This window comes from Geotrypetes seraphini, chromosome 9 (assembly GCF_902459505.1).
Source record: "Geotrypetes seraphini chromosome 9, aGeoSer1.1, whole genome shotgun sequence".
Classification (NCBI taxonomy): domain Eukaryota; kingdom Metazoa; phylum Chordata; class Amphibia; order Gymnophiona; family Dermophiidae; genus Geotrypetes; species Geotrypetes seraphini.
In genome coordinates, this window is record NC_047092.1 from 31,223,785 (window position 1) to 31,249,000 (window position 25,216).

The window sequence follows — 25,216 nt, forward strand, 5'->3', positions numbered from 1 at the left end:
ACCCTCTTTCTTCCTCCCCTCTTAAAGTCAATCAATTTGTACCTTTGCTTAATCTTTGTAAACCGCATAGAACTTCACGGTATTGCGGTATATAAGCTGTTATTATTATTTATTATTATTATATATTTATATTGCACTGTTCATATTGGAAAATAATAAAATTTATTTTTTTTTTAAAAAGCGATTGATGTTCCAACAAGTTTGCATGCAAATGGTTTGCACGGAAGTTTGCCATAATCCCGTGAAAGCAACATGCGCAGAGCCTGTTTGGGGAAGCCCGAACAGCTGAGTGGCAGGGGACGCTCTAATTTGCTCTCATTTGTTTTTGAATCGCGGTTCATGCGGAGCTTCTACACATTGGTACTTTTGGATTGTTTAGCTTTTCCATGTATTTTCCACCCTAGGACTAGCAGGGACCCCTGAGGAAGACTCTCTTGTCGAAACACGGACCGTGTTGGGTCTAACACTCCCAGCGAACTAGGTCCTTAAGGTTTTTATGTGGATTGCTAAGTTGACTTTTATATATATTTTTTAAATAATAAAGTCCATTTCAGGAACATCATCTCTCCACAGTGTTTTTTGGTTTTTCAGGGGACGCTCTAAAGCAGCCTCCTGCCACTCAGCTGTTGGGGCTTTTTTCTTCTTTTTTTTTTTATGGCACAGATGTAATGCATGTGTTACACACACAATATCTGCCCCATTAAAAAAAAGAAAAGAAAAAAAGAAAGACCCTCTCCCCACCCAATGACAGACCACCCCGTCACCCCCCCCCCCCCGAATGACCCCGGTATTAAAAAATCAGCAGAAGAGATACCCACTCCCTCCTGCTACCGCGAACTTCCCCCACATTGACCTCCCTGCAAGACCCCTGAACTGACCCCTCCCCTCTCCTTTCTCAAAAATCAGCAGGAGGGAAGCCCACTCACTCCTGCTGCCACAAAGCAACCCCCCTGCACTAACCCTCCACCATGACCACCCAAATGACCCCCTCCCCTGTTTCCTTCCTAAAAATAAAATTGGCAGAAGGGATCCCACTCCCTCCTGCCATAACCCCCAAAATTTAATATAAAATACTGTGTGTACCTGTATTGCAAGACCTTGCTTGTTTATCAAGTTAAAATTTAATGAAACGTTTTGCTTGTCTTAAGAACATAAGAAGTTGCCTCCGTTGAGGCAGACCAGAGGTCCATCTTGCCCAGCGGTCCGCTCACGCGGCGGCCCATCAGGCCTATTGCCTGAAACAGTGATCCCTAACTAATTTTGTAATTTACCTCTAATCCTCTAATCCTATCCCTATAACCTACCTCTACTCCTATCTGTACCCCTCAATCCCTTTGTCCTCCAGGTACCTATCCAAACCTTCTTTGAATCCCTGTAGCGTGCTCCTGCTTATCACATCCTCCGGTAGCGCGTTCCATGTATCCACTACCCTCTGGGTGAAAAAGAACTTCCTGGCGTTTGTTCTAAACCTTTCCCCTTTCAATTTCTCCGAGTGCCCCCTTGTACTTGTGGTTCCCCATAATTTGAAAAATCTGTCCCTGTCTACTTTTTCTATGCCCTTCATGATCTTGAAGGTTTCTATCATGTCTCCTCTAAGTCTCCACTTTTCCAGGGAGAAAAGCCCCAGCTTTTTCAGTCTGTCAGTATATGAGAGGCCCTCCATACCCCTTATTAGCTTAGTTGCTCTTCTCTGGACTCTCTCAAGTACCGCCATGTCCTACTTGAGGTACGGCGACCAGTACTGGACACAGTACTCCAGGTGCGGGCGCACCATTGCACGATACAGTGGCAGGATGACTTCCTTCGTCCTGGTCGTGAAACCCTTCTTAATGATACCCAACATTTTATTTGCTTTCCTTGAGGCTGTTGCACACTGCGCCGACGCCTTCAATGTTGTGTCTACCATCACTCCCAGGTCTCTTTCAAGGTTGCTCACCCCCAGCGGTGATCCCCCCATTTTGTCTTGAGGCTAGAGTGTTGTTTAAATTTGGATGCATTTGTTATAAAGTTTTATTTGGGTTAGTACCATCTTATCTTGTTGCTCATTTTAGATTTTTTACATGTAAAAAAAATATACGTAGATCAGGTTGGTTTTATTTTCCTTCAGCGCAAGCTTGCCGCTGTAAGAAATTCTTAGGACTCTGGTGTTTCAAGCAGGAGTAATGAATTCATGTTTGAATGCTCTTATTTCTCCAGCCCTTACTTAGTATCAATTTCGGAAAGATCTTTAAAACTTATCTATTTAAACAATACAAAATTTAATCGATTTCAAAATTATCATGATAAGCGGATTTTAAAAATTATTTTTATGGAATAATGTTTATAGTTTCTTATTTATTTTAGTATAAATAATTTGTATTGTGCATATTTTACTTTGAATAAGTTAGGGTCGCATTTTGTTAGTATCTTTATTGAATTGTGTTATTTTCTTTTATGACACTGTTATTTGGATCTGTATTTTAATTACTTGTTGTAATTTCTATTATGTAACCCGCCAAGAACTGATGGTTTGGCAGTATATAAAAATAAACTATTATTCTTATTAATGGCAATCCAAGGTTTTACTGTATAGGGAACAGGAAAGGGGTAAAGCATGCAGATGTGGGATAAAGAATGCGTTCATGCTCTATTTCCACCCATTTCCACGAAATTATGCGCAAAATGCCTGCAAAAAATAATACGCCCTTAGTTGAGTCTTGAATATCAAGTATGAACTCTCAGAAATGTGAGACATGTAGATAAGGAAAAATAATGAAATGTTATAGAAGGAGGTGTGAGGAGTGGCTTACCATTGGGTGCTGCCAGGCTGGCTCCAGTCTTTGAGCTGTGCAGCGTGTGAGCTTTTAGCCCGCCTCTGTGACCCCTCAGCCTCGTGGGCTGCCAGTGCGATGCATACAGATGGAGAGACTGGAATATGCAGCTCTGAAACAGTTACAAACAAGCAGGTCAATATTAAGAGCAGGATGCACAAAGCTCCGACTAAAAAAAAAAAACATGGTGGGAGTGATTTTCGTTTTTTCACTAGCGATGCTCAGCACAATAGCATGCAAATTATTTGCATGCCATTTGTGCAGAACATCACCGGTAAAAGGGGGAGGAACTGTACCTAGCGCTCGTTCAGAAGAGCAATCGCTAGCACAGCTCCTCCTCTTGCCTGCCTGAACTGCCCCCCACCCCTATCTGCCAGGCAGGGGAATTTTCAGTCAGCTTAGCCGGCAGGACTCCCTGAAGTCTAGGGGAGGGGCTTTAGGTGCCTGAGCCAATCAAGGCCTTAGGCCCCTCCTAGTGCATCCCAGGAGGCACCAGGAAGGGGAAGGCCCACCATTTTGAAGAGGCGGGCCTGCCAGCAGGAGGGAGTGAGCATTCCTCCTGCCTATCTTCAATTTAAATTTCCAAGGGTTGTGGGGGGGGGATACTAGTGGGGTCTCAGCCCAGCTGGGTGGACCGGCCCAGCCCACTAGACCACTGGAGCTCGGTGAGAGGAGGAAAGGGGGGGAGGGCTATCCGAAACTGTTTTTGTGTTCAGGTTTGGAGCAGGATTGCTGCAGCTCTTTTCTAACAGCTTGAGCTCGGCTGAGATTTTAGTTGTAATATACCAGTCATTCAGTTGGGAGCTCAGTGGTTGAGCTGCTGCCTTTGCACCCAGAGGTTGTGAAATCAAATCTTGGTGCTGCTCCTTGTGACCCTGTCACTTAATCATCCAATGCCCACCGCTTTGACTGTCAGCTTTGAAATGCCAAAGCGACAAAAAGGTGGTATACAAGGTCCCTTTCCTTTTCCCCTTTTGGTGCTCTGAAACCCCTGTTGCAGCCCCAGTGAAAGCAAAATGTGGTCCACATTGAGTAAATTGTTATATAAAGGACTTTTTTTCTATGGTATATACTGGATTTGGGTCTGTTCCTTTCTGCACCATATCTAGCTAAGGTCATAAAAAGACATAAAGGGGCCCAGAGGAAGGCAACAAAAATGATATAAGGTTTATACCACAAGACATGTGAGAAGAGATATGGAGGCCCGAATATGTAAACCCTAGAGCAGTGGTCTGAAACTCGCGGCCCGGGGGCCACATGCGGCCCGCCAGGTACTATTTTGAGGCCCTTGGTATGTTTATCATAATCACAAAAGTAAAATAAAACAGTTTCTTGATCATATGTCTCTTTAGCTATAAATGAAAATATTATTATTGGAGACTTGGCCAAAAGGAAAGATTTATAAACTATGAAGAGTTTTACCTCATGCAAAATTGTCATTTCTTTAATAAGACATTAACTATTTTTTCTGCGGCCCTCCAAGTACCTACAAATCCAAAATGTGGCCCTGCAAAGAGTTTGAGTTTGAGACCACTGCTCTAGAGGAAAGAACGGATGAGGGAGATATGATAGTCATTCAAATACTTGACTTGTATTAATATACAAGCAGATCTTTTTCAGAATCGGGGAAGCAGTAAAAATCAGAGGACGTGAATCGAGGTTGCAGAGTGGTGGACGGAAGTAGCATCAGGGAATACTTCTGCACAGAGTGGGTGGTGGATGCCTGAAATGCCTTTCTGGGGGAGTTGAGGGAGACTGAATTCAAACATGAATAGGACAAACAAAGAAGATCCATATATAGAAAAAGGATGGAATCAAAGCAAAGCTTAAATGACCTTCACACTTTAAACAAGGCATAGAGGGGTGTAATATGCATAGATCGACAAGTATAGGGTTACCATATTTTGAGCGATAAAACCCTGGACACATGGCCCCAACCCATTCTGCCTCCGGTTCCGCTCCCACCCTGCCCCATTCTACCCCCCAGCCACACCCCCACAAAACCTCCTCTCATCTTTGCTGACAAGCTCTGGCCACGTCTGGAGGACATGGAGCATGTGCGGATGTGTGTGACATCATCCATGCTCAGAGGCCTTCCAGATGCGGCCGGAACTCGTCGGGGCTTTCTAAAACCTGGACAAAGTGCCGGGTTTTTGAAAGTCCGTCCGGGCACCTGGACAGTCCTCTAAAAAGAGGACATGTTTGGGTTTCCCCGGATGTCTGGTAACCCTAGACAGGTATGACCCTAAACAAAGGGATATAATGGTATAACATTCACAAAGCAACAGGTACAACTCAAAACACAGGCATAGAGAGGTTTAGCCAGCAGAAACAACAGGCACAACTTAAAACACAGGCATAAAGGGGTGTGACCTGCAGAAACAACAGGCACAACTCAAAACAGAGGCATAGAGGGGTGTGGCCTGCAGAAACAACATGCACAACTCAAAACAGAGGTATAGAGGGGTGTGGCCTGCAGAAACAACATGCACAACTCAAAACAGAGGCATAGAGGGGTGTGGCCTGCAGAAACAACAGGCACAACTCAAAACACAGGCACAGAGGGGTGTGGCCTGCAGAAACAACATGCACAACTCAAAACAGAGGTATAGAGGGGTGTGGCCTGCAGAAACAACAGGCACAACTCAAAACAGAGGCATAGAGGGGTGTGGCCTGCAGAAACAACAGGCACAACTCAAAACAAAGGCACAGAGGGGTGTAACCTGCAGAAACAACAGGCACAACTCAAAACACAGGCACAGAGGGGTGTGGCCTGCAGAAACAACATGCACAACTCAAAACAGAGGCACAGAGGGGTGTAGCCTGCAGAAACAACAGGCACAACTCAAAACACAGGCACAGAGGGGTGTAGCCTGCAGAAACAACAGGCACAACTCAAAACAAAGGCACAGAGGGGTGTAGCCTGCAGAAACAACAGGCACAACTCAAAACACAGGCACAGAGGGGTGTAGCCTGCAGAAACAACAGGCACAACTCAAAACAAAGGCACAGAGGGGTGTAGCCTGCAGAAACAACAGGCACAACTCAAAACACAGGCACAGAGGGATGTAGCCTGCAGAAACAACAGGCACAACTCAAAACACAAGCACAGAGGGGTGTAGCCTGCAGAAACAACAGGCACAACTCAAAAAAAAGGCACAGAGAGGTGTAACCTGCAGGTGCAACTCTGACTACCTTAAATAGGTCTTTCATTTATTTATTACTATACTAGTTGTTTAGCCCGTTACATTAACGGGTGCTAGCAGCCCTTCTCCCTTATTTTTACCTCCTCCCTGTCCAGCAACACCTCTCCCCCTTTCCCTGCTCCCCCCATATAGCAGTAGCCCTTCTCCTTTTATCTCCCCCTGTCCAGCAGCACCCCTCCCATTCCCTCCTCCCCCTGTCCAGCAGTAGCTCTTCTCCTTTATGTCCTGCTCCCCCTCTGTCCAGCAGTAGCCCCAGGAAAAGAGTGAGGATCACAGGACCAAAGCTTTTACTGACATCCAAGTAGGGGAAATCCACTCTCCCCACCTCCTTGCTCCTGCTGCACTTCCTCCTTGGCTATACACACGCGCGCGCACACACTTACATACAGCTCTCCGGCTCCTCGCGCCCCTCCTCCACATTCCACTTCTTCGGCGGGGGCCAACGTTTTCTTTATTTTGTTTTCTTTTCACGTGTTCCTCCTTCATGGAAAAACAGCACTACCGGCCAACTTAGTCCCTTGCCGCCCCCTTCCCGCGCCGCACAACCACCTTTCCTTCCCTCCCTCCATCAGGTGCAGTGAATCCACCAATGTTAAAAGGAGCCACGTCGAAATCGGAGGCCTGCCACTGCCGTAGCACTTTCCCCTCTGCCTTGGCAGAGAGGAACGTGTTACGGTGGCGGCAGGGCTCCAATTTCAAAGCAGCTCCTTTTAACATAGGCGGAGTTGAACTGACCTGATGGAGGAAGGGAAGGAACGGTGGGGCAAATTTCGGCAACAGCAGGAATTGTTTGGCGGGCCAAGCACCGTGAAACGTTGTTTCTTTAGGCAGCCCCGGGGGGGGGAGGGGGTTGAATCGTCGATGTGCAGGCCGCTGAGACGGGAGTGAGCAGTTCGGCTTCCCCTATCTGGGGAAACCGGGGAAATCGCCGTGCCGAACTCAGCTGCGCGTCGGGAGTGAGTTTTTCGACTTCCCCTATCTGGGGAAACCGCCGTGCCGAACTGAGCTGCGCATGGGGCCGTAGTAAGCGCGGGGCATGCTGCAGTCTTGGCGGCCACGGACATACGGATCATGGAAGCACGCTGATAAGACTGCGCATGCGCCGCCTACGGTTTTATTATATAGATTGCACACATAAAAGTATGCACAGGACTGAGAAAGTAAACGCATTTATGTGTGGATACTAGGAATCAACTCTGACTCCAGGGCACATCTGGACCTGGATCAACTTAATTGGCATCCCCACCCCCTTGAAATATAAGTAGATTGAAATGCTCACTGTGAAAACATAGCTGCAAAATAGGACAGAATATGGAATTTTTAGCTGCTATGTGAGGTTGAAGCTAAAAATGAACAGGAATGCTTTTTGCCCGCTGTGAAAAACGCAGGGTTTGATCGTAGGCTTTCCACAACTGCACCGTGTTAATATTTTTCCAGTCTCCTCTCTCTTCATGCCCAGAAGTCTTGTATCAGTTGTACCCACACACGCTGCTGGCAGCCTCTCTCACTGGCACTGGTCCATAGCTCTTTTTAGCATTTATAATATACACAGGCTCACCAACATAGATAAATAAGGCACAATATTTCGGTTCCCTCTCATGCTTAATCAAGATGTTTGTACAGAAGATTTAGGGCTCCTTTTATCAAGCCGCGCTAACGGGGTTAACGTGCGTGACTCATCATCACGTGGTAACCCCCGCGCTGGCCAAAAACTACCGCCTGCTCAAGAGGAGGCGGTAGTGGCTAGCGCGGCTAGCAGTTTAACAAGCGCTATTACACGTGTTAAACCGCTAGCGCGGCTTGATAAAAGGAGCCTTTAGCCTTCTTCCACAAATCATAAAGGTTTCTTTATGATATCAGATACTCATTACCTATGCAAAGGGGTGGGGGCAGGGGGATTTTATCATGCTTTTTCCAGATGTATAGCCTGTTTTACAGACCTTTTATAAAGTCGCACAAAGGTGTGTGTGTGTGTAAGTACATATGGTGACATGGCGGCACATATTTATATAAGTGCATCACATATAGGCATTCTTAGTGCAGAGTTTGGCTGGACCAGTAGGTGGCGCTACAATGCATTTGTGGGTGTCAGGTCAAAAGCGCGCCAGGACAAAGGCGCGTGCAGACAATTGAGTGCAGCGCGGAGGCACACGCCGCAAAAATTACTGTTTTTACGGCTCCGACGGGGGGGGGGTGTGGGGGGAACCCCCCCACTTTACTTAACAGAGATCGCGCCACGTTGTGGGGGCGTTGTGGGTGGTGTGGGGGGTTGTAAGCCCCCACATTTTACTGAAAACTTAACTTTTTCCCTGTTAGAAAGTCCTGTGTCAAAATGCCCTAAGCCCATTTGCTAACACATTTTAGTAAATGGGTCCTTAACTTAGTAACCCCCCTCCCCTTTTATCAAGCTGTGTTAAGGTTTTTTATCGCATCGGAGCTTTTACCGCAGCAGCTGGCGATAATAAACCCGAGCACAGCTTAATAAATGGGACCTAAATAAATAAAGTTGTCAGTCACCCTGGAGGAATTTTCCACCTCCTCAATTAATTTTCTTGCCTCTATTCCCTTCCTCTCTGACAATGAAACTCAAAATAACGAACACCCATAACACATCGACAACAGAAAACTGGACATCACAATTTAGTGTAAAGCAATTTTTATTGAAGCGAAAATAACACAGCAAAAAGATACAAGCATGTGGAAAAGCAACAAGTTCCCCAACGCCCACCCACCCCCCAAACCCAACCCCTCCCCAAACCATCCCCCAACCAAGACCATCCAAGCATCAGAAAGAAGAAGCAAGAATAAGCAAGCCCAGAAACCAGCAGCATCCCAACCCTGTGCCACTGGGGAGGCCCAAACACCAGAGTCCAAAATACCATGCAAACAGAGCTCTGTACTCTGATGAGCCCTGAGAGGAACACTACCCCCCCCCCCCCGCCCCCACCAAAAGGGGCAGAAAGGAGGAAAATTTAAAAAAAGAGAACCACTGCCGGGGAGAGGCACATCCGAGCACCCCCACTCACCGCTCAGAACAGCTCAAAGCCGCAGCAGATTAAGAATTAAGCTCCGACTTCTAGGGGACAGTGAATAGATATAGGGCCCCCAAACCCGCAGGAAAAATTTTTTCTGTCGAAAGGAAGCACGCACCCGACTCCTCTCAAGTAACATCAAAGCATGCAGCCTATTGCGCCATGCCCAATACACAGGAGGGTCAGCCTGGACATCACTAAAACATCAATATCTTGGTGTCACATACATCAGTGGTTCCCATCCCTGTCCTGGAGGAACACCAGGCCAATTGGGTTTTCAGGCTAGCCCTAATGAATATGCATGAAGCAAATTTGCATGCCTATCACTTCCATCATATGCAAATCTCTCTCATGCATATTCATTAGGGCTAGCCTGAAAACCCGATTGGCCTGGTGTTCCTCCAGGACAGGGTTGGGAATCACTGAAATACATAATGAAAATGATTTTCCAGATTTCATCTAGCCCAGCTAAATAGGTGGACTGAGAAATTGCTCACCCTTCCTGTGGACAAAACCAGACATTGGTGGTTCTTTGATTTTATGCGGCTGTCAGGATCTACGTATTGTGTTTTTTTTTGTAAATGTTGCTCTTTGACACCCACTAAGTCAGGGGTAGGGAACTCCGGTCCTCGAGAGCCGTATTCCAGTCAGGTTTTCAGGATTTCCCCAATGAATATGCATGAGATCTATTTGCATGCACTGCTTTCAATGCATATTCATTGAGGAAATCCTGAATACCCGACTGGATTGCGGCCCTCCAGGAGGGACTTTGACACCCCTGGATTAATGGAAGCCTTTTACTAGCTTGCTTGCATCTCTAACTCTTCCAGATTGATATTCACAGAATATGGTAAAAACCAGGATCCTCATTGACTTATATTGAGATCTTCTTTTTCTTTAATCTGCTGAAGGCCAGCCTCCCTCATGCAGATTCTTTACACCACAGGTGTCAAAGTCCCTCCTCCAGGGCTGCAATCCAGTCGGGATTTCAGGATTTCCCCAATGAACATGCATGAGATCTATTTGCATGCACTGCTTTCAATGTATATTCATTGAGGAAATCCTGAAAACCCAACTGGAATACGGCTCTCGAGGACCGGAGTTCCCTACCCTTGCACTAAGTGATTGCTTACTCCCTCTTTTACTAAGGTGCACTATGCTTTATAGCGTGTGGTAAATATTAGCGCGCGCTAATCACGCTCTAAACGCTAACGCGTGCATGTTATCCTATGGACGTATTAGCGGTTAGCACACGCTTTGATTTAGCATGCACTAAAAGCGCACGCTAAAACGCACTTAGCGTACCTTAGTAAAAGAGGGCCTTAGTCTTTCTAATGTATTCACTGGTCCTGCATAGTAAGGGATGTTTTTTCTTAAGATTGAAGACTTTACAACAGTGTTCTTCAACCGTCGGTTCGTGGACCGGTGCCGGTCCACAGAAATTTCCTGCCGGTCCACAGGGCCGGTATGTACATCGGGCCCAGGCAGTGCTCTTCAGCCTCCGGTCCACGGTGTGATCGACGCGACGTTGTCTTCGGGTCGGGTCCCTCTTCCTCAGTGCTGCAGTGCCCAAATCCGTGGGCAGAGGCTCCTACACGCGTCCTGCGCCTGAACCGGAAGCCTTCTCTCTGACGTCGCAAAGTCAGAGGGAAGGCTTCCAGATGAGGCGTGGGACGCTGTCTACGGCTTTGTGCACTGCAGCACTGAGGAAGAGGGAGCCGGCCCAAAGATAACACCAAGGGGCAGGCCAGAAGGCAAGGCACAGCATGGAGGGAGGGAGACAACAACGGTAGGGGGAATTATTTTATTTATTAATTTAGTGATTGATTTACATCTGCTGTCTGTTCAGGAAAAATGCATTTGTTTCTTTTCCTCTGCGGTTGTCCTGCATGCAGAGTTTTGCACCTTAGGATTTGTTTGTATATATTAGTACTTTTAGTTTTTGGGCCCGTATTTGCATGGGGTTATCTGTGTTCTGGTAGGAATAAATATTGAGAAGCATACAGTGTGCTTTGTGTAGTTTAATTTTGTGGTTAACCATTATGTGTTGTTAATAAGATTATATGTAAAATGAATGGGAAAAAATGATGTTACAATTAGTAATATTATGGGGGCGGGGTCTGGGGTGGAGACTGGGTGGAGTTGGGCGGGGTCTGGCCCACGACTCAGCCCACTGTCCTTCAACCTCCGGTCCACAAAATAATTATTTTATTTCCGCAGGTCCATAGGTGTCAAAAGGTTGAAGAACACTGCTTTATGAAACGAGTTTCAACAACCCGTTGCTTTGATAAGATTCTTGTTCTGATGAACCGTCTGAAGTCATAAATAAGTTAACCTGATTTTGACCCTTCCCTTCATTGAAAAAAAAGTCTGAATTCTCTGGCAGCCGGTCGGTAACCTTTAAACTTCTCCAGTTGACAAACTTTATATACAAAGACTTTTCATCTACAAACTATGCCTGGCTGGAAATCAAAATCATAACTCCCACTGCTCCCTCTCACCATAATGCTTGTATAACGCTGCAGAAACGCCTTCCTCTAAAGTGGAAACAGCAACAAATCAAATAATACTGTCTTATCAACACTGACAGCACTGCTGTAGTTAGATTATAATTTAGGATCAGATGAACATCTAAGAGGGTAAAACATTGCATGTGCATGAATGTCAATGATAAGCCTCCCTAAACTAGCAAAATGTTTACAGAAAATCATAATATTTAATTGGAAGACTGTACTGTACATGTCAGTTTTATTCAGGTCTAAACCATGGCATTATTAAAAGCAACCACTTGAATCTAGAAATTGGGAGAGCATTTCTGGTTTTGCCTTCAAGAGATTTCTCAATTTAAAAATCTTTGCTGAAGCAAAAGAACCCTAAAGCTAGGACTGACTTGCCTGTGTCTTTTTGACCACACCCTTCTTCTTCTTTTCAGCACAGTTAGAACCAGGTCTGGAATTTGGTGGCATAAGTCATTCGCAACTACCCAGGGAATTTTGGGGCTAATTAATAACATTGTGTCCCAAGTTAGACACCTCAATGCAGCATGCTGAATGACAATTCTGTAATGGCATCTCGGCGCCAATAATCCATTATAGAATACTAGTGTAAGTTGGAATTGATTGATTATCGATTGATTAGGATGTATTAGCCAGAAGATCTAACAAATTGATGGTGCGACCTCATCTGGAGTATTGCGTTCAATTCTGGTCTCCTTATCTCAAGAAAGATACAATGGCGTTAGAAAAGGTTCAAAGAAGAGCGACCAAGATGGTAAAGAGGGGGGAACTTCTCTCATAAGAACATAAGAAGTTGCCTCCGCTGAGGAAGACCATAAGTCCATCCTGCCCAGCGGTCCGCTCCCGCGGCGGCCCATCAGGCCCATTGCCTGAGTAGTGGCCTATACCTATCTATACCCTTCAATCCCTTTTTCTTCTAGAAATCTATCCAAACCTTCTTTGAAACCATTTAATGTTTTCTTGTCTACAACAGTCTCTGGAAGCGCGTTCCATGTATCCACCACCTCTGATGAGAAAAGACTAAAACGGTTAGGGATCTTCAGCTTGGAAAAGAGACGACTGAGGGGAGAGATGATTGAAGTCTACAAAATCCTGAGTGGAGTAGAACAGGTACAAGTGGATCGATTTTTCACTCCGTCAAAAATTACAAAGACTAGGGGACACTCAATGAAGTTACAGGGAAATACTTTTAAAACCAATGGGAGGAAATTTTTTTTCACTCAGAGAATAGTTATGTTTTGGAACGCGTTGCCAGAGGTTGTGGTAAGAGCGGATAGCATAGCTGGTTTTAAGGAAGGTTTGGACAAGTTCCTGGAGGAAAAGTCCATAGTCTGTTATTGAGAAAGACATGGGGGAAGCCACTGCTTGCCCTGGATTGGTAGCAGTGGCGTACCAAGGGAGAGGACCGCCCCAGGTGCACAACCTGGAAGGGGTGCACAGCTGGCCAGGTCCGGGTCCGGAACATCCTGCCCTATTGTGCAACACAGGACCTGCACCCCTCCAACATACTTGCTCTGGAGCAGAGTCAGCAGCCGCGCTGAGGTGCTGGAAGGACCCACGATGACTGCGTCTGCCGGCTGTGCTCTGGAAGAAGTAAGTTACGTCGGAAGGGGTGGACCTGGCCGACGCAGTCATCGCGGGACCTTGCCGCAACTCCCGCAGAACATTCAGCACACCGACCTGCGCTAAAAACTGCTATCACGGTCTTGTAAAAAGGGGGGGGGGGGGCAAAGCACTTCTATGCACCCTTGTAAAAAAGCACATAGGCCTCGATTCTCTAAACGGCGCCTGCAGTTAGGCATCTAGATTGGCGCGCCTAGCCAATCCAGGTGCCTAACTTAATTTTTGTTAATTAGTTTAATCAGCAGTGATAATTGAAAGCGCCATTAAACACAGCTTTAAAAACAATTTTAAAAAATGAACTATTTGGTAGGCGCCTTACCCTAAGCGCCTACCAGAAAGTAGGTGTGCTTAGGGGCGGAATCTGGGCAGATTTGGGGTGTGGTTTCACTTAGGTTCCAGGAGGGGCCTACCTTAAGCGCACTCATTAAGGTCAAGAAAACCCTGGCCTAAGCTTTTAGCGCCTTCTAGTGCCTAAGAATGTTTAAGCGCAAACTAGGTACGATTCTACTGTATAAACAGCCTAGCAGAGTGATTGACAATTGCGCTCAACGTAGGGTTACCAGATTTTCCCGAAGTAAAATCCGGTCCCGTGGCCCCGCCCCATTCCACCCCGTTCCGCCTGTGTCATGCCGCGTTCCGCCGCCCCCAGCCTCCCCCAGACGTCATCCATGCATGCGCAGACGCAACGCAATGACATCAAGCGCCTGTGGCATGGCTGCATTGCGTCCGCACATGCGCGGATGCCCCTTCCCGATGCAATTTTGACGGGAAGCTTTTCAAAACCCAGACAAAGTGCTGGGTTTTGAAAAGCCTCCGAAACCCCGGACGTGTCCTTGAAAAAGCAGTCATGTCGGTGGAAATCCGGATGTCTGGTAACCCCAACTCAATAGCGTCTGGTAACCCCAACTCAATGGCGCTTACGACTGATTTATAGAATCAGGGCCATGGTGTCTTTGCCTGTGTAAGTGGTAATTAAGATTTACATAACTGCACATGCCCAGTTATATAATTGCCCTTGAAGTGCCAGGACTCCTTCCAGAACCCTACAATCATGGACTCTGAATAAGGCTGCCCTTAGGCAATGACTACGATGCCCTTCCTCCTAGGGATGGGAATGCTACCTCCCAGTTACCTGGCAGTGGAAGACCCAACTTGCTGATCTAACTAGGTACCATTCACTTAGTAGTGCAGTCAACCAGTCTTCCCATTAGGCATTCTGAAGATAACACAACTGCCAAAGGATCCAATATCTAGAGGGAGATTTTAAGCCATGCTTGGCTTTAAATGCATTACGGCACTGATAATGCTAATTTGTAATCAGGGCTGGTTTTAGACATCCTGCGGCCCAGGGCAGAAATTAAGGAGGGGGCCCATGATCCCCACCTCCCATTACTACCACACATAAAACAACTTTAAATTATAGTGGTGCCTCGCCTAACGAACGCCTCGCACAGCGAACGCTGCGCACAACGAACTTCTTGTCTTGATTCGTACAACGGACTTCGTTTCACACAACGAAGTCGCCCGAGCTGCATCCTTCCGCGCAGGCACTGCGCTTAACTGCCCTCTCTCACTTGTTTCCCCTGATTATCCAGCATCTAGCCCTCCCCCCCAAACACTTCCTGTTTCCAGCGACGCGGCCGCGTCAGAGGGGACGGGGTATCGAAGCGCGAGCGAGCTGCGGAAGTGGTGTTGGTGGTGGACGGCCTCAGGTATGAGTTAGGATGGTGGGGTGGGGAGGGGAGGCCTGAGAGCGAGCATACGCGCACAGGGAGGAGACGGGGAGAGACGCGCTGGATTGGCAACGGTTGCTCTCTGTCGCCTCCCGGCTCCAGCGGCGTGACAGTTTTAAACAGGCGCATGGTTCTTTCTAAGCAGAACCACCAGCTTTAACGGCGCTGACTCCCGACTACAGCCTCCAACAGATGACTGCTTCCCATTGCATCCGGCCGCTGGCAGGTCTCGCGCGCAGCAGCCAATGGGTGCCAGCCACGAGTCGGCCAGCACCAGAGGGGGGAATCAGGAGAGACTAGCATCAGAGGGTGGAGGAGAGGCAAGGTAGAAGAAGAAAATCAGAGAGGAGGAGAGAAGCAGAGAGAGAGAGATTGGACAAAGAGGAGGGGATGGTGAAGGAGGAAGAGAACAGAAAAGGAAAGCATAGGAGGAGCATTAGAGAGGGAGAGGAGAAGACAGTTTGCCAGCCTGAGAAACTCCCTAACCCCTTATGCTGCTGCACAGGGAAATGGGGAAAAATGACAGCATATTTTATGCTACAGAACAAATTATTTTTTTTTACATGTATTGTTATGGGAAAACACGTTTCACATAACGAACTTTTCACATAACAAACTTGCTCCTGGAACCAATTAAGTTCGTTGTGTGAGGCACCACTGTACTTCTTTACACACAAAATACAGACAGACCTTTACCAAAGGATCACAAATAGAAATTGAACTGGGAACCCCAACAAATTGAACTGGGAACCCCAGCAAGTATTCCAACACTGGAGAAATAAAAATCAGATATGCACTTCTTTCTGTTCTGAACCACACAGGCATCCCAGACCCAGGTACACCAAAAATTAGCCATTCCCCTTGCCAGTTGAAGACCACGTCCTCCAGTCTGGCAGCCAGTAATCTCCAAGCTCTGCAGCTAGCAGCACTATCTCTGAACTGCCACCAGCTGCAGAGCTTGAAGAGTTCCGGTCGCCAAACTAGAGGAAGAGATCTCCAGCTGGCAGGGCTTTGGGAAGCACACCAACTTAGGCATTTATATTTTGCATTTGGGGAAGAGGCATGGGGTATGGTGGGAAGAAAATTTAGTGCCCACCGTTTTATTGTACTAATACATTTCTTAATTAATTTTCAGAGGTCAAAACCTCTTTCTTCAGGTCAGTAAAGTATACTGCTGTTACAGTATCCCTGTCCTGACATGAGGAAAAGGGTTCTGGTCTCTGAATTAGTCAAAAATATATTAAAATTAGTCCAATAAAAAGGATTACCTTATTGCCATTTTCAATTTATAAATGTTTATCAACACAGCTACAATACTACTTTATCCTAAAGCAAAAAAAATGAATAAAAGAAATAGAAAAAAAATTTTCTACCTTTGTTGTCTGGTTTCTGCTTTCTCATCTTCCTTCCATCCACTGTCTGCCCTCTCTCTGCCTCTTCCAGAAACTGACTGCCTTTCCCTTCCATCTCTCCCTCACCCCCATTGGTCTGACATCCATCTTCTTTCCTCCACTCCCCTCATGATGTGGCATCTGTCTACCTCCCTTCCATCTCTGTCTCCTTCCCCCCCCCCCCAGCAGATTTTAGCATATCTCTCTCCTCCTTTCCTCCCCTCAGATCTGGTATCTGTAACTTCTTTCTTACTATCCATTCCTCAATTTCCCTCTTTTCTTTATGTCTACCTACAGCCTGCCACCTCCTTCCCTCACCCCTTCCAGTATCTAATTTTATCCTCTTCCCCCAATTCAGCATATGCCATTTTTTTCTCTCTCCTCACCATTTCCATCCAGCATGTGCCCTTTCTCTCTCCTCACCATTTCCATTCAGCATCTGCTCCCCTCTCTCTCCTCCCCACTTCCATCCAGCGTCTGTCTCCATACAATAACCTAAAATGCCACTCAACCTCTTCCCCTTGTCAGGCCATCTCCCTCCCTTCCTCTAACCTTCGCGGACACTTTTCCAACCAAAGTTTTCTCTCTCAGAAGAGCCCTGATGCAGCAGCTATTCTCACTAACTCCACACGCCTGCCCCAAAGTTTCTCCTTTGATGCGATGCGTCAGAAACAGGAAGTTGCATCAGAGGAGAAGTTTCGGAAAAGCCACATGCAACTAGTGAGAACGACTACCACATCAGGGCCCTTCTGAGAGAGAAAACTTTGGTTTGGAAAAGCGCCACAAAGGTGAGGGGAAGAGAGGGAGATGGCCCAACAAAGGGAAATGTCCAAACCACAGGGCCTCCTGGAGCTGTGAGGCCCAGGGCAGCTGCCCTGTTTGCACATGCGTAAAACACACCCACAATTTTTTTATTTTTTTTTAAACACCCCAAATCAAAGATTGGCAGAAGGAATGCTCCCTCCCTCCAATCGCCGCCATCAAGCAACTCCCTGACACATACCCCCCCAGCAGCCTACTCCCTCCCGCCACCACTTTCAAGCAACCCGCCCAAGGCACACACCCCCAGTAGCGGAAAGGATGCACACTCCCTTCAGCTGCCGCCGTCAATCAACCCACCCGACACACACACACCCTGGCAGCAGGAGGGATGCCTACTCCCTCCTTCTGCTGCCATTGTACCCCCAATGACCCCCCCGCTCCCCAATACCTTGTTAACAAAGGCTGGCTGAAAGGATGTTTGAATCCATCCTTAGGGTGTCAAATTTGCCATTTATGTTAAGGAATATTTTAGTATTTTGTACTTATGATGAGAAAGCAAAGGTTTTCCTGGAAAAGCCTTAAAGGGGCAATTTTCTGAAAACTATTTGACTCTCATGCAAAATGAAACCAATTCAAAAGGTTTTGTCTTGAGATGTTTGATGATAAATACTCTGTTCTATCTTAACTAAATGAAGTTAGGATTGGGGTTTTTTTTTCCTGTTTCTGTTTTAAAATTGTAGACAATGTCAGCAAAGTTGGTGTAGGAAATTCTAATAAACTATAAACTAAAGATTACCTGGAAATGTCCTGGAAAGTTGACATAAACCTTCTTTTCTACAAAGCAAGTCCCTTATCTCTGGTATCAGATTGACCTGTAAACAGAGCAAGATTCTAATGAATCAATCATGGGTTAAACTGGTGTTGTGAATTAAAACTTTCAAAGCACACTACAGACATGTTTCACATGACTAGAAACCCTAAAATGGCCTTTAAGAGATCACGTTTGACAGACAGAATGACAAATATTTAGGTCAGAATTAGGAACTTCATGTTTCGGGCCCACTCATAAAATACTTTTTGCAGCAGTAATGTCGCTTTTGCCCGAAAGCATCGTAAAGATGGTTCAAAAAAATAAGTCACACATAAGATAATGTCCCATTGAAATTCCATATAATAGGACCATTGTTTAATGTCTTGTTGCTACTGTCTATTTGCAGTCAGAGATCTTATTCCCTCAGCAAGGAAGTCTGACTTTAAGGATGGGCTAGAAGAGAGAGCTGGACTGAGAGTCAGGAACAGTCCCATATGTGATGATCTGGTGTAGGATTGGGCTGGGGAGGGCAACAATGGGAACTCCACTAACTTGGAACATGAGGATGTTACTGGCCAGACTTTATGGTAGATATCCTGCAAACAGGATGGTTGGATAGGCTGGAGTGAGCTCGTACGGCGACTTCAGCATTTGGAACCTAGGACAATACAGTATCATTTCGTTATAACGGACTTCAAGGGACCTGGAAAAACAGTCCGTTATATCCAGAGACCGTTATAGCCAGAGTTGCATTTTTTTAAAACTTTATTTAGGTCAACTTGAAACAGCGTACAATCAATGAACAACAGTCACTGCACAACCATATCTGCAACATCAAGAACAAATGGCACGAAATGATTGCGAAACCAGAACACTAAAAGATGTTCTAAAGCATTATGTCGCACTGTCTTGGAAAGAAAAATACTCTGTCATTTTCTTCTGGGCTGCATTTTGATACTATATCACCGGCACGCCAAGCACCTTATAGGCGGAGCCTCCATGTCCGTTATAGCCAAACAAAACTGCAGCTAAAAGCGGCTCTGGGGACCAAATTGGTTCTCCGTTATATCTGAAAGTCCATTATATGCGAGTCCGCTATATGCGATTATTTTCTGCATGTTTATAAAGGCGCATGGCCGAGGCCAGCGGACCTCGTCCGCTATAGATGAGGTTCCGTTATAAGCGAGTCCGTTATAACGAGATTATACTGTACCAGGTGGACTTTACAGTCTATGACCCAGAAATATCAAAGAAGAGACAAGTTAAATTAATCATGTACAGTATTTTTAATAGGTATAACTAATGGGCAGATTGGATGAACCGTTCAGGTCTTTATCTGCCGTCATTTACTATGTTGCTATGTAAGGGTGTGCTAAGGCTTTATTTTACTGCAGCATAGTAACAGGGTCTCCAAGTGATATAAGGATAAGCCAAGTTCCATGAAATGCATTATAAAGGTAAAAGATCCCAGTTGTTTCCCAAATATACCACTTAAGAAAATAATAAAGTGCATTTTGAAATAAGCTATGAATATCTACATTATGGCCTTTGATTTTAAACAGTTATCTTTAGACCAGAACTATTGTTTATAGTTTATAAATCTTGCCTTAATCGTTTCTGATCATTTCAGCTATACATAGCTGAAAGCAGTGCAACTATCAAAGTATCAACTGCAAGAGACAAGATATGGGACCAACTATTTTGAGGCCCTTTTTCAAAGGCCCCACGGCAACAAGAGGGCATCCGTGGAAAATCAGGGGCGGGAAACTACACAGTGACACCAGGAAATACTTCTTCACCGAGAGGGTGGTTGATCACTGGAATGATCTTCCACTGCAGGTGGTCGAGGCCAGGAGCGTGCCTGATTTTAAGTCAAAATGGGATCACCACGTGGGATCTCTTCACAGAGAAAGGTAGGGGAGGGTTATTGGGATGGGCAGACTTGGTGGGCCGTGGCCCTTATCTGCCGTCTATTTCTATTTTTCTATTATAAAGAATGATTCTTTATGGAAAACTTGTGCCTTATGTGTCCGGTGGTCGCGTCCACTACAGCCTTCAGCTCTCACCTCCTCCTCCATAAGCTGTACTGCCTCCAATGGTTCCCTTACGTTCTGGAACATTGCCCGCCTTCGCTGCTGTAACCTCAAGCAAGCGCTTTCCTGTGTCTGCACGCAATTGGACTTCACCTCACAATCGCGTACAGATGCAGGAAAGCGCTTGCGTAAGGTTACAGCGACGCGACCGCCAGATACTTAAGGCACAAGTTTTCCATAAAGAATCATTCTTTATAATACCAAGGGCCTGGCGGACCACATATGGCCCACGGGAAGCGAGTTTGAGACCACTGATCTAGAGGCATACTTCCAGTTCAATAACAGTAACCTTCTGAAATCTTATGAATGTAAGCAGCGTAAATGGAACCATATAATGGTATTCCTGTATCAGGGCAACTCAGACCAATGACAGAGAGCTGAATTAGAAAAGGTACAGAGAAGAGCAACAAAAATGATAAACGGTTTAGGATGACTTCCCTATGAGGGGAGGCTACAGCGGCTAGGGCTCTTCATCTTGGAGAAGAGACGGGATATGATAGAGGTCTATAAAATACTGAATGGGGTGGAAAGGGTAGATGTGAATCGCTTGTTCACTCTTTCCAATAATACTAGGACTAGGGGACATGCGATGAAGCTTCAAAGTACTAGATTTAAAACAAACCGGAGAAAATATTTCTTCACACAACATGTCATTGAACTCTGGAATTTGTTGTCAGAGAATGTGGTGAAATCAGTTAGCTTAGCAGGGTTTAAAAAAAAAAAAAGACTTGGATAATTTCCTAAAGGAGAAATCCATAGGCCATTATTGAGATGGTTTGGGGGAAATCCACTGCTTGTTCCTAGGATAAGCAGCATAAAATCTGTTTTACTATTTCAGATCTAGCTAGGTGTTAGGGACCTGGGTTGGCCACTATTGGAAACAGGATACTGGGCTTGCTGGACCTTTGATTTGTCCCAGTATGGCAATTCTGAGGGCAGGAGTGACTCCTACTTGGTTAACTCTTGCTGACCCGGTCTCAATATGATATTCAGTGGCACCTAAACAGTTAAAAGGGAATTCTATAAGGCAGTGATTCCCAACCCTGTCCTGGAGGAACACCAGGCCAATCGGGTTTTCAGGCTAGCCCTAATGAATATGCATGAGAGAGATTTGCATATGATGGAAGTGATAGGCATGCAAATTTGCTTCATGCATATTCATTAGGGCTAGCCTGAAAACCCGATTGGCCTGGTGTTCCTCCAGGACAGGGTTGGGAACCACTGCTATAAGGCATGCTTCAAGATAGGTGCCAGTTGCACATCAAAGTTTATACAGCAGAAGAGCAACACCTACAAGTGGGATTGGCGACATCAGTTGGCTCATACGCGCATAAGTTCTTGGTGCTATTAATTAAACAGGTCTCCCACAATATTTGGGTAACTTATTGACTCCTTATTGTCTCACTCATACTCTAAATCTTCAGTTGTGTACCAAGGGTGGAATGGTGGGTGTGGTCCACCCCCAGGGGCAGGAAGTAAAGGACTGCACAGAGAAGCAGCGGGGTTGCGGCCCACATGCGTACAGCTGTTGGCTCCGCTGCTCCACCCACCCTCTCTGGCGTCAATTTCTTATTCCAGGCCGCACGCACACAGACTGTGATTGTTCATCATACTCCCTTCCCCCCCCCCCCCACCCCGCCCCACTGCCTGGAGGAAGGGTGGTGATGTGCCTGGAGCAGGAGTGCTCCATCCCAGGTGGCAAGCAAGCCAAGTACACCACTGGAGATTGGAGATCTCAGAATCGTCATGTTTTTACCTCCTTTATCCCCCGTAAGGCTGCTGAATATCACGTCTGACCAGTTTCTGAAGCTGCTGGCACCAAATATGCAGGTCCTGGGCAGCCTTTGGAAACTAAGTGGGTACCGATATTCAGAACCAGTGCCTGGATAGCTATCTGGACAAGTTAGAACTGCCATTTCTGGCACCGGCAATAAATATCAGTGGTGCCAGGACACCCTCGACCATCCTGGCACTACCCAGATAGTGTATCTCAAAAATCTTTCCGAAAATCAGAAAGCCATAATTGCCTTTGGGTACACTCATTGGACGTTGAACAGAGACCGAAAAATACACTTTGACTTATTACACATTCACGTTTATTTTTGCACTCATTGAGTACTGTTAGGTCCAGGGATGTTTCACAGCAAATAACCCGTTTGGATAATAAGCATTATCAACTCTTTTACCACATACCCGCAGTCACATATTATTTAATATGTAATTACAGGTCTAAAATGAGGAAAAAAGGGGAGGGAATTGGGTATATTTGCTTTTAGTGATAATGTTTATTATATATTAACTCTGTAACTTTTGGTTTTCTTCTTGTATTTGAAATGATTTTTTTTTACTATTTTGTTTGTATTTAAATTTAATAAATAGGATTTACATTAAACAGGGGTTCCTGTATAGAGTTGTGTAAACTGAGGACCCTCAGTACTCTGACATTTGATTCACTGTAGATATGTGAGTAAGTGATTTCGGCTTTCTGACTTTTATGTTGGAAAGATTTTTGAGATACACCATTAGCCATCTTTCTTTTGGTGGTTTCGTTAGTAGAAAGCATATACTACCCAGATAGTGCCATGGTGGACAGATGGGTCATTCTGCAGCACAATCCAATTAGGTGCAGCTCAATATCATGGCAGGACCCAGTCAGTGGGATTTAATGTAGCAAGAGTCACTCCTATACCGCCTGCAGTGGTGAAGTAAAGTGGGGGGGAGGGGCGGTCTGCCCCGAGCACCATCATGGTGGCGGCGCCCCTTCTCCTGTCCACCTCGCCTCTTCCCACTCCTTCCCTCACATGCACACCCCCCCTTCCCTTTCCCTGCCCCCTAGTTGCTCACCGCCACGAGTAACAAGTTCAACGTGCTCCTCGCGACTGCGGTTGGCTCCCACCAATGTCACTTACGACGCGGTCATGAGGAGCACGTTGAAGTTGTTGGTCGCAGTGGTTAACAACTGGAGGTGTAGGGAAAGGGAAGGGGGTGCATGCGGTGGGGCGGGGGGAGCAGGGAAGGAGCAGGGTGTGGAGCTGAGGGTGGGGGAGGGGTGCCACCCTTGCTACGCCACTGACTGCCCGGTTAGCTCCTGTTGAGCATTGTCCTTGTTGATAATAAGAACCGTCGCAACCAAATCTACCAAACCTTCCTACCTTCTGTTGTGGCTGTAACCGAGGCAGTACATTCTTTTCCAGGCAGTTCTTATCATTACGAGCACCGGCGTGAATGCAGAGCAGAAGATCCCAAGGCTGTGTGTCACCTGTAAAAAGAAGGTTACAGCATTACATTCTGTGAGGAATACTCGGTGGCCCTAGAGAGTTGCACGGGGACAGATATCCTCTCCGTCCCCGCCAGGATCCTCTCTGTCCCCGCCAGGATCCTCTCTGTCCCCACCCGTCCCCGCAAGGAATAACCTCCATCCCTGCCCGTCCCCATAAAAAGCAACAATTACTTCTGACAGGATCATCAATTCCACAGTTTCTTTTGTGTTTGCGTTGCTGTTTTCCTTGTGAAATCTCTTTGGTGGAATCCTTTTTTTGTTTTCTGTTCAGGTAATTAACTTATAAACCCCCTTTTTTACTAAGGCTGACGTGTCCATTATATTATATGGATGAACCCTGCTTCCAAAGCCTTCCATCCCCGTGGGAGTCCCGTGGGTTAGGGGGGATTCCCGCGGGAACCCCGCGGGACCCATGGGATTCCCACGATCCCCGTTCCCGTGCAGACCTCTAGGTGGCACGTCCTGCCTTTGCTGGAATACTTAAACCGTCATTCCAGTAGAAATGTGCGATCGTTCGGAAATAAAATTAAAAAATGTTTAAAAAGTCATAAAACGGACTTCTTTTGTTTAAAACTAAGCAAAAGAATTGATGGAATTTTAAGGGGGGGTTATTTATTTTGTTGCTGTTTCAAACTAAAATGAAGAAAGCCAAACAAAATAGAATTCGGGAGGAAGCAACACCCAACATGAAATGCAACCACTGTGCTTTCCCTTACTTAGGGGTCCTTTTTCTAAGGCATGCTAAATGATAACGCGTGCTAACGCATCCATTATATCCTATGGACGCGTTAGCACGTGTTAGCATTTAGCACGCGCTAAGACGCACTAGCACACCTTAGTGAAAGGATCCCTTAGTAAATGACAGCAGATAAGGCTCTAAACCAGTGGTCTCAAACTCGTGGCCCGCCAGGTCCTATTTTGAGGCCCTCGGTATGTTTATCATAATCACAAAAGTAAAGTAAAACAGTTTCTTGATCAAATGTCTCTTTAGCTATAAATGACAATATTATTATTAAGACTTAGCCAAAAGTGAAGATTTATAAACTATAACGAGTTTTACCTCATGCAAAATTGTCATTTCTTTAATAAATTAACTATTTTTTCTGAGGCCCTTCCAAGTACCTACAAATCCAAAATGTGGCCCTGCAAAGGGTTTGAGACCACTGCTCTAAACGGTCCATCCAGTCTGCCCAATAACAGACGCATTATAAATTCATAATTAAATTGTCTTTGATACATAAACTCTAACTCCAGCCTTTCCAAACCAAAATTATTTTCTTTTTCCCTTGCTCCTGACCACAAATCGCTTTCTTCTTAGTTCTTCCAGATCAGTTAGAACCAGAGCTGGGATTTGGTGCTTTGAAACTTCATCCTCAGCTATTCAAGGAGCTTCCCCCTACCCCCCCCCCCCCCCATTTTGTATCCATTCTCACGATGTACCTAGTCTGGTCACTGTAACAGCCCCCAGCCTAGCAAAATGCATTAGGGTCCCTTTCAGAGCCAAGCAATCATAGGCCCTGAACCCATCCAACAGGTTTTTCCTACAGAAATTTCTTTTTTAAACATTAAAGATGCTTTTGAAAACGTACTTTTTTTGAGGAGAGCTTTTGGGGAACTTTGTCTGAGTTAGGCAGTGGTCTGATGAGCAGTTGGCATGTAGCTTTGTGTGAATGAAATTGCCTCTCCCGTCTGATATTTGGTGTTCCTTTTTTTCCTATCTTCTGCTGTATTTTCAGATTGTGACTTGCTTAATTGTGTGCCAGAATAAGCAGTCTAGTAAACAGTAAATGATAAATGATATCTATGACTCCCCAGTCCTAGCTGCCCAGGGCCAGAACCAGGGACCTTCCACTTGGCCGTGAACATCACAGGGCCAGGCTTCATAATCCTTAATCTAGGGGCAGAATCTAATTCTTGGCATATTCTAGAACTAAAATGCAGGTTCCAGGAATTCCATCA

General features: G+C 45.9%; 1 protein-coding gene across 4 annotated transcripts in view; it reads right to left on the minus strand.

The window, feature by feature from the left end:
• The window catches only part of CPED1 (cadherin like and PC-esterase domain containing 1), a 223,477-nt gene that overhangs the window by 164,124 nt on the left and 34,137 nt on the right, over window positions 1-25,216 (minus strand). For all 4 annotated transcript variants that reach the window (XM_033958590.1, XM_033958592.1, XM_033958591.1 and 1 more), the window contains exons 3-5: window positions 23,130-23,236; window positions 17,870-17,945; window positions 2,790-2,922 (exon numbers count right to left, since the gene is read on the minus strand). In XM_033958590.1, coding sequence (XP_033814481.1) covers window positions 2,790-2,922; window positions 17,870-17,945; window positions 23,130-23,236 — 316 coding nt within the window. The remainder of the gene's footprint in view (window positions 1-2,789; window positions 2,923-17,869; window positions 17,946-23,129; window positions 23,237-25,216) is intronic.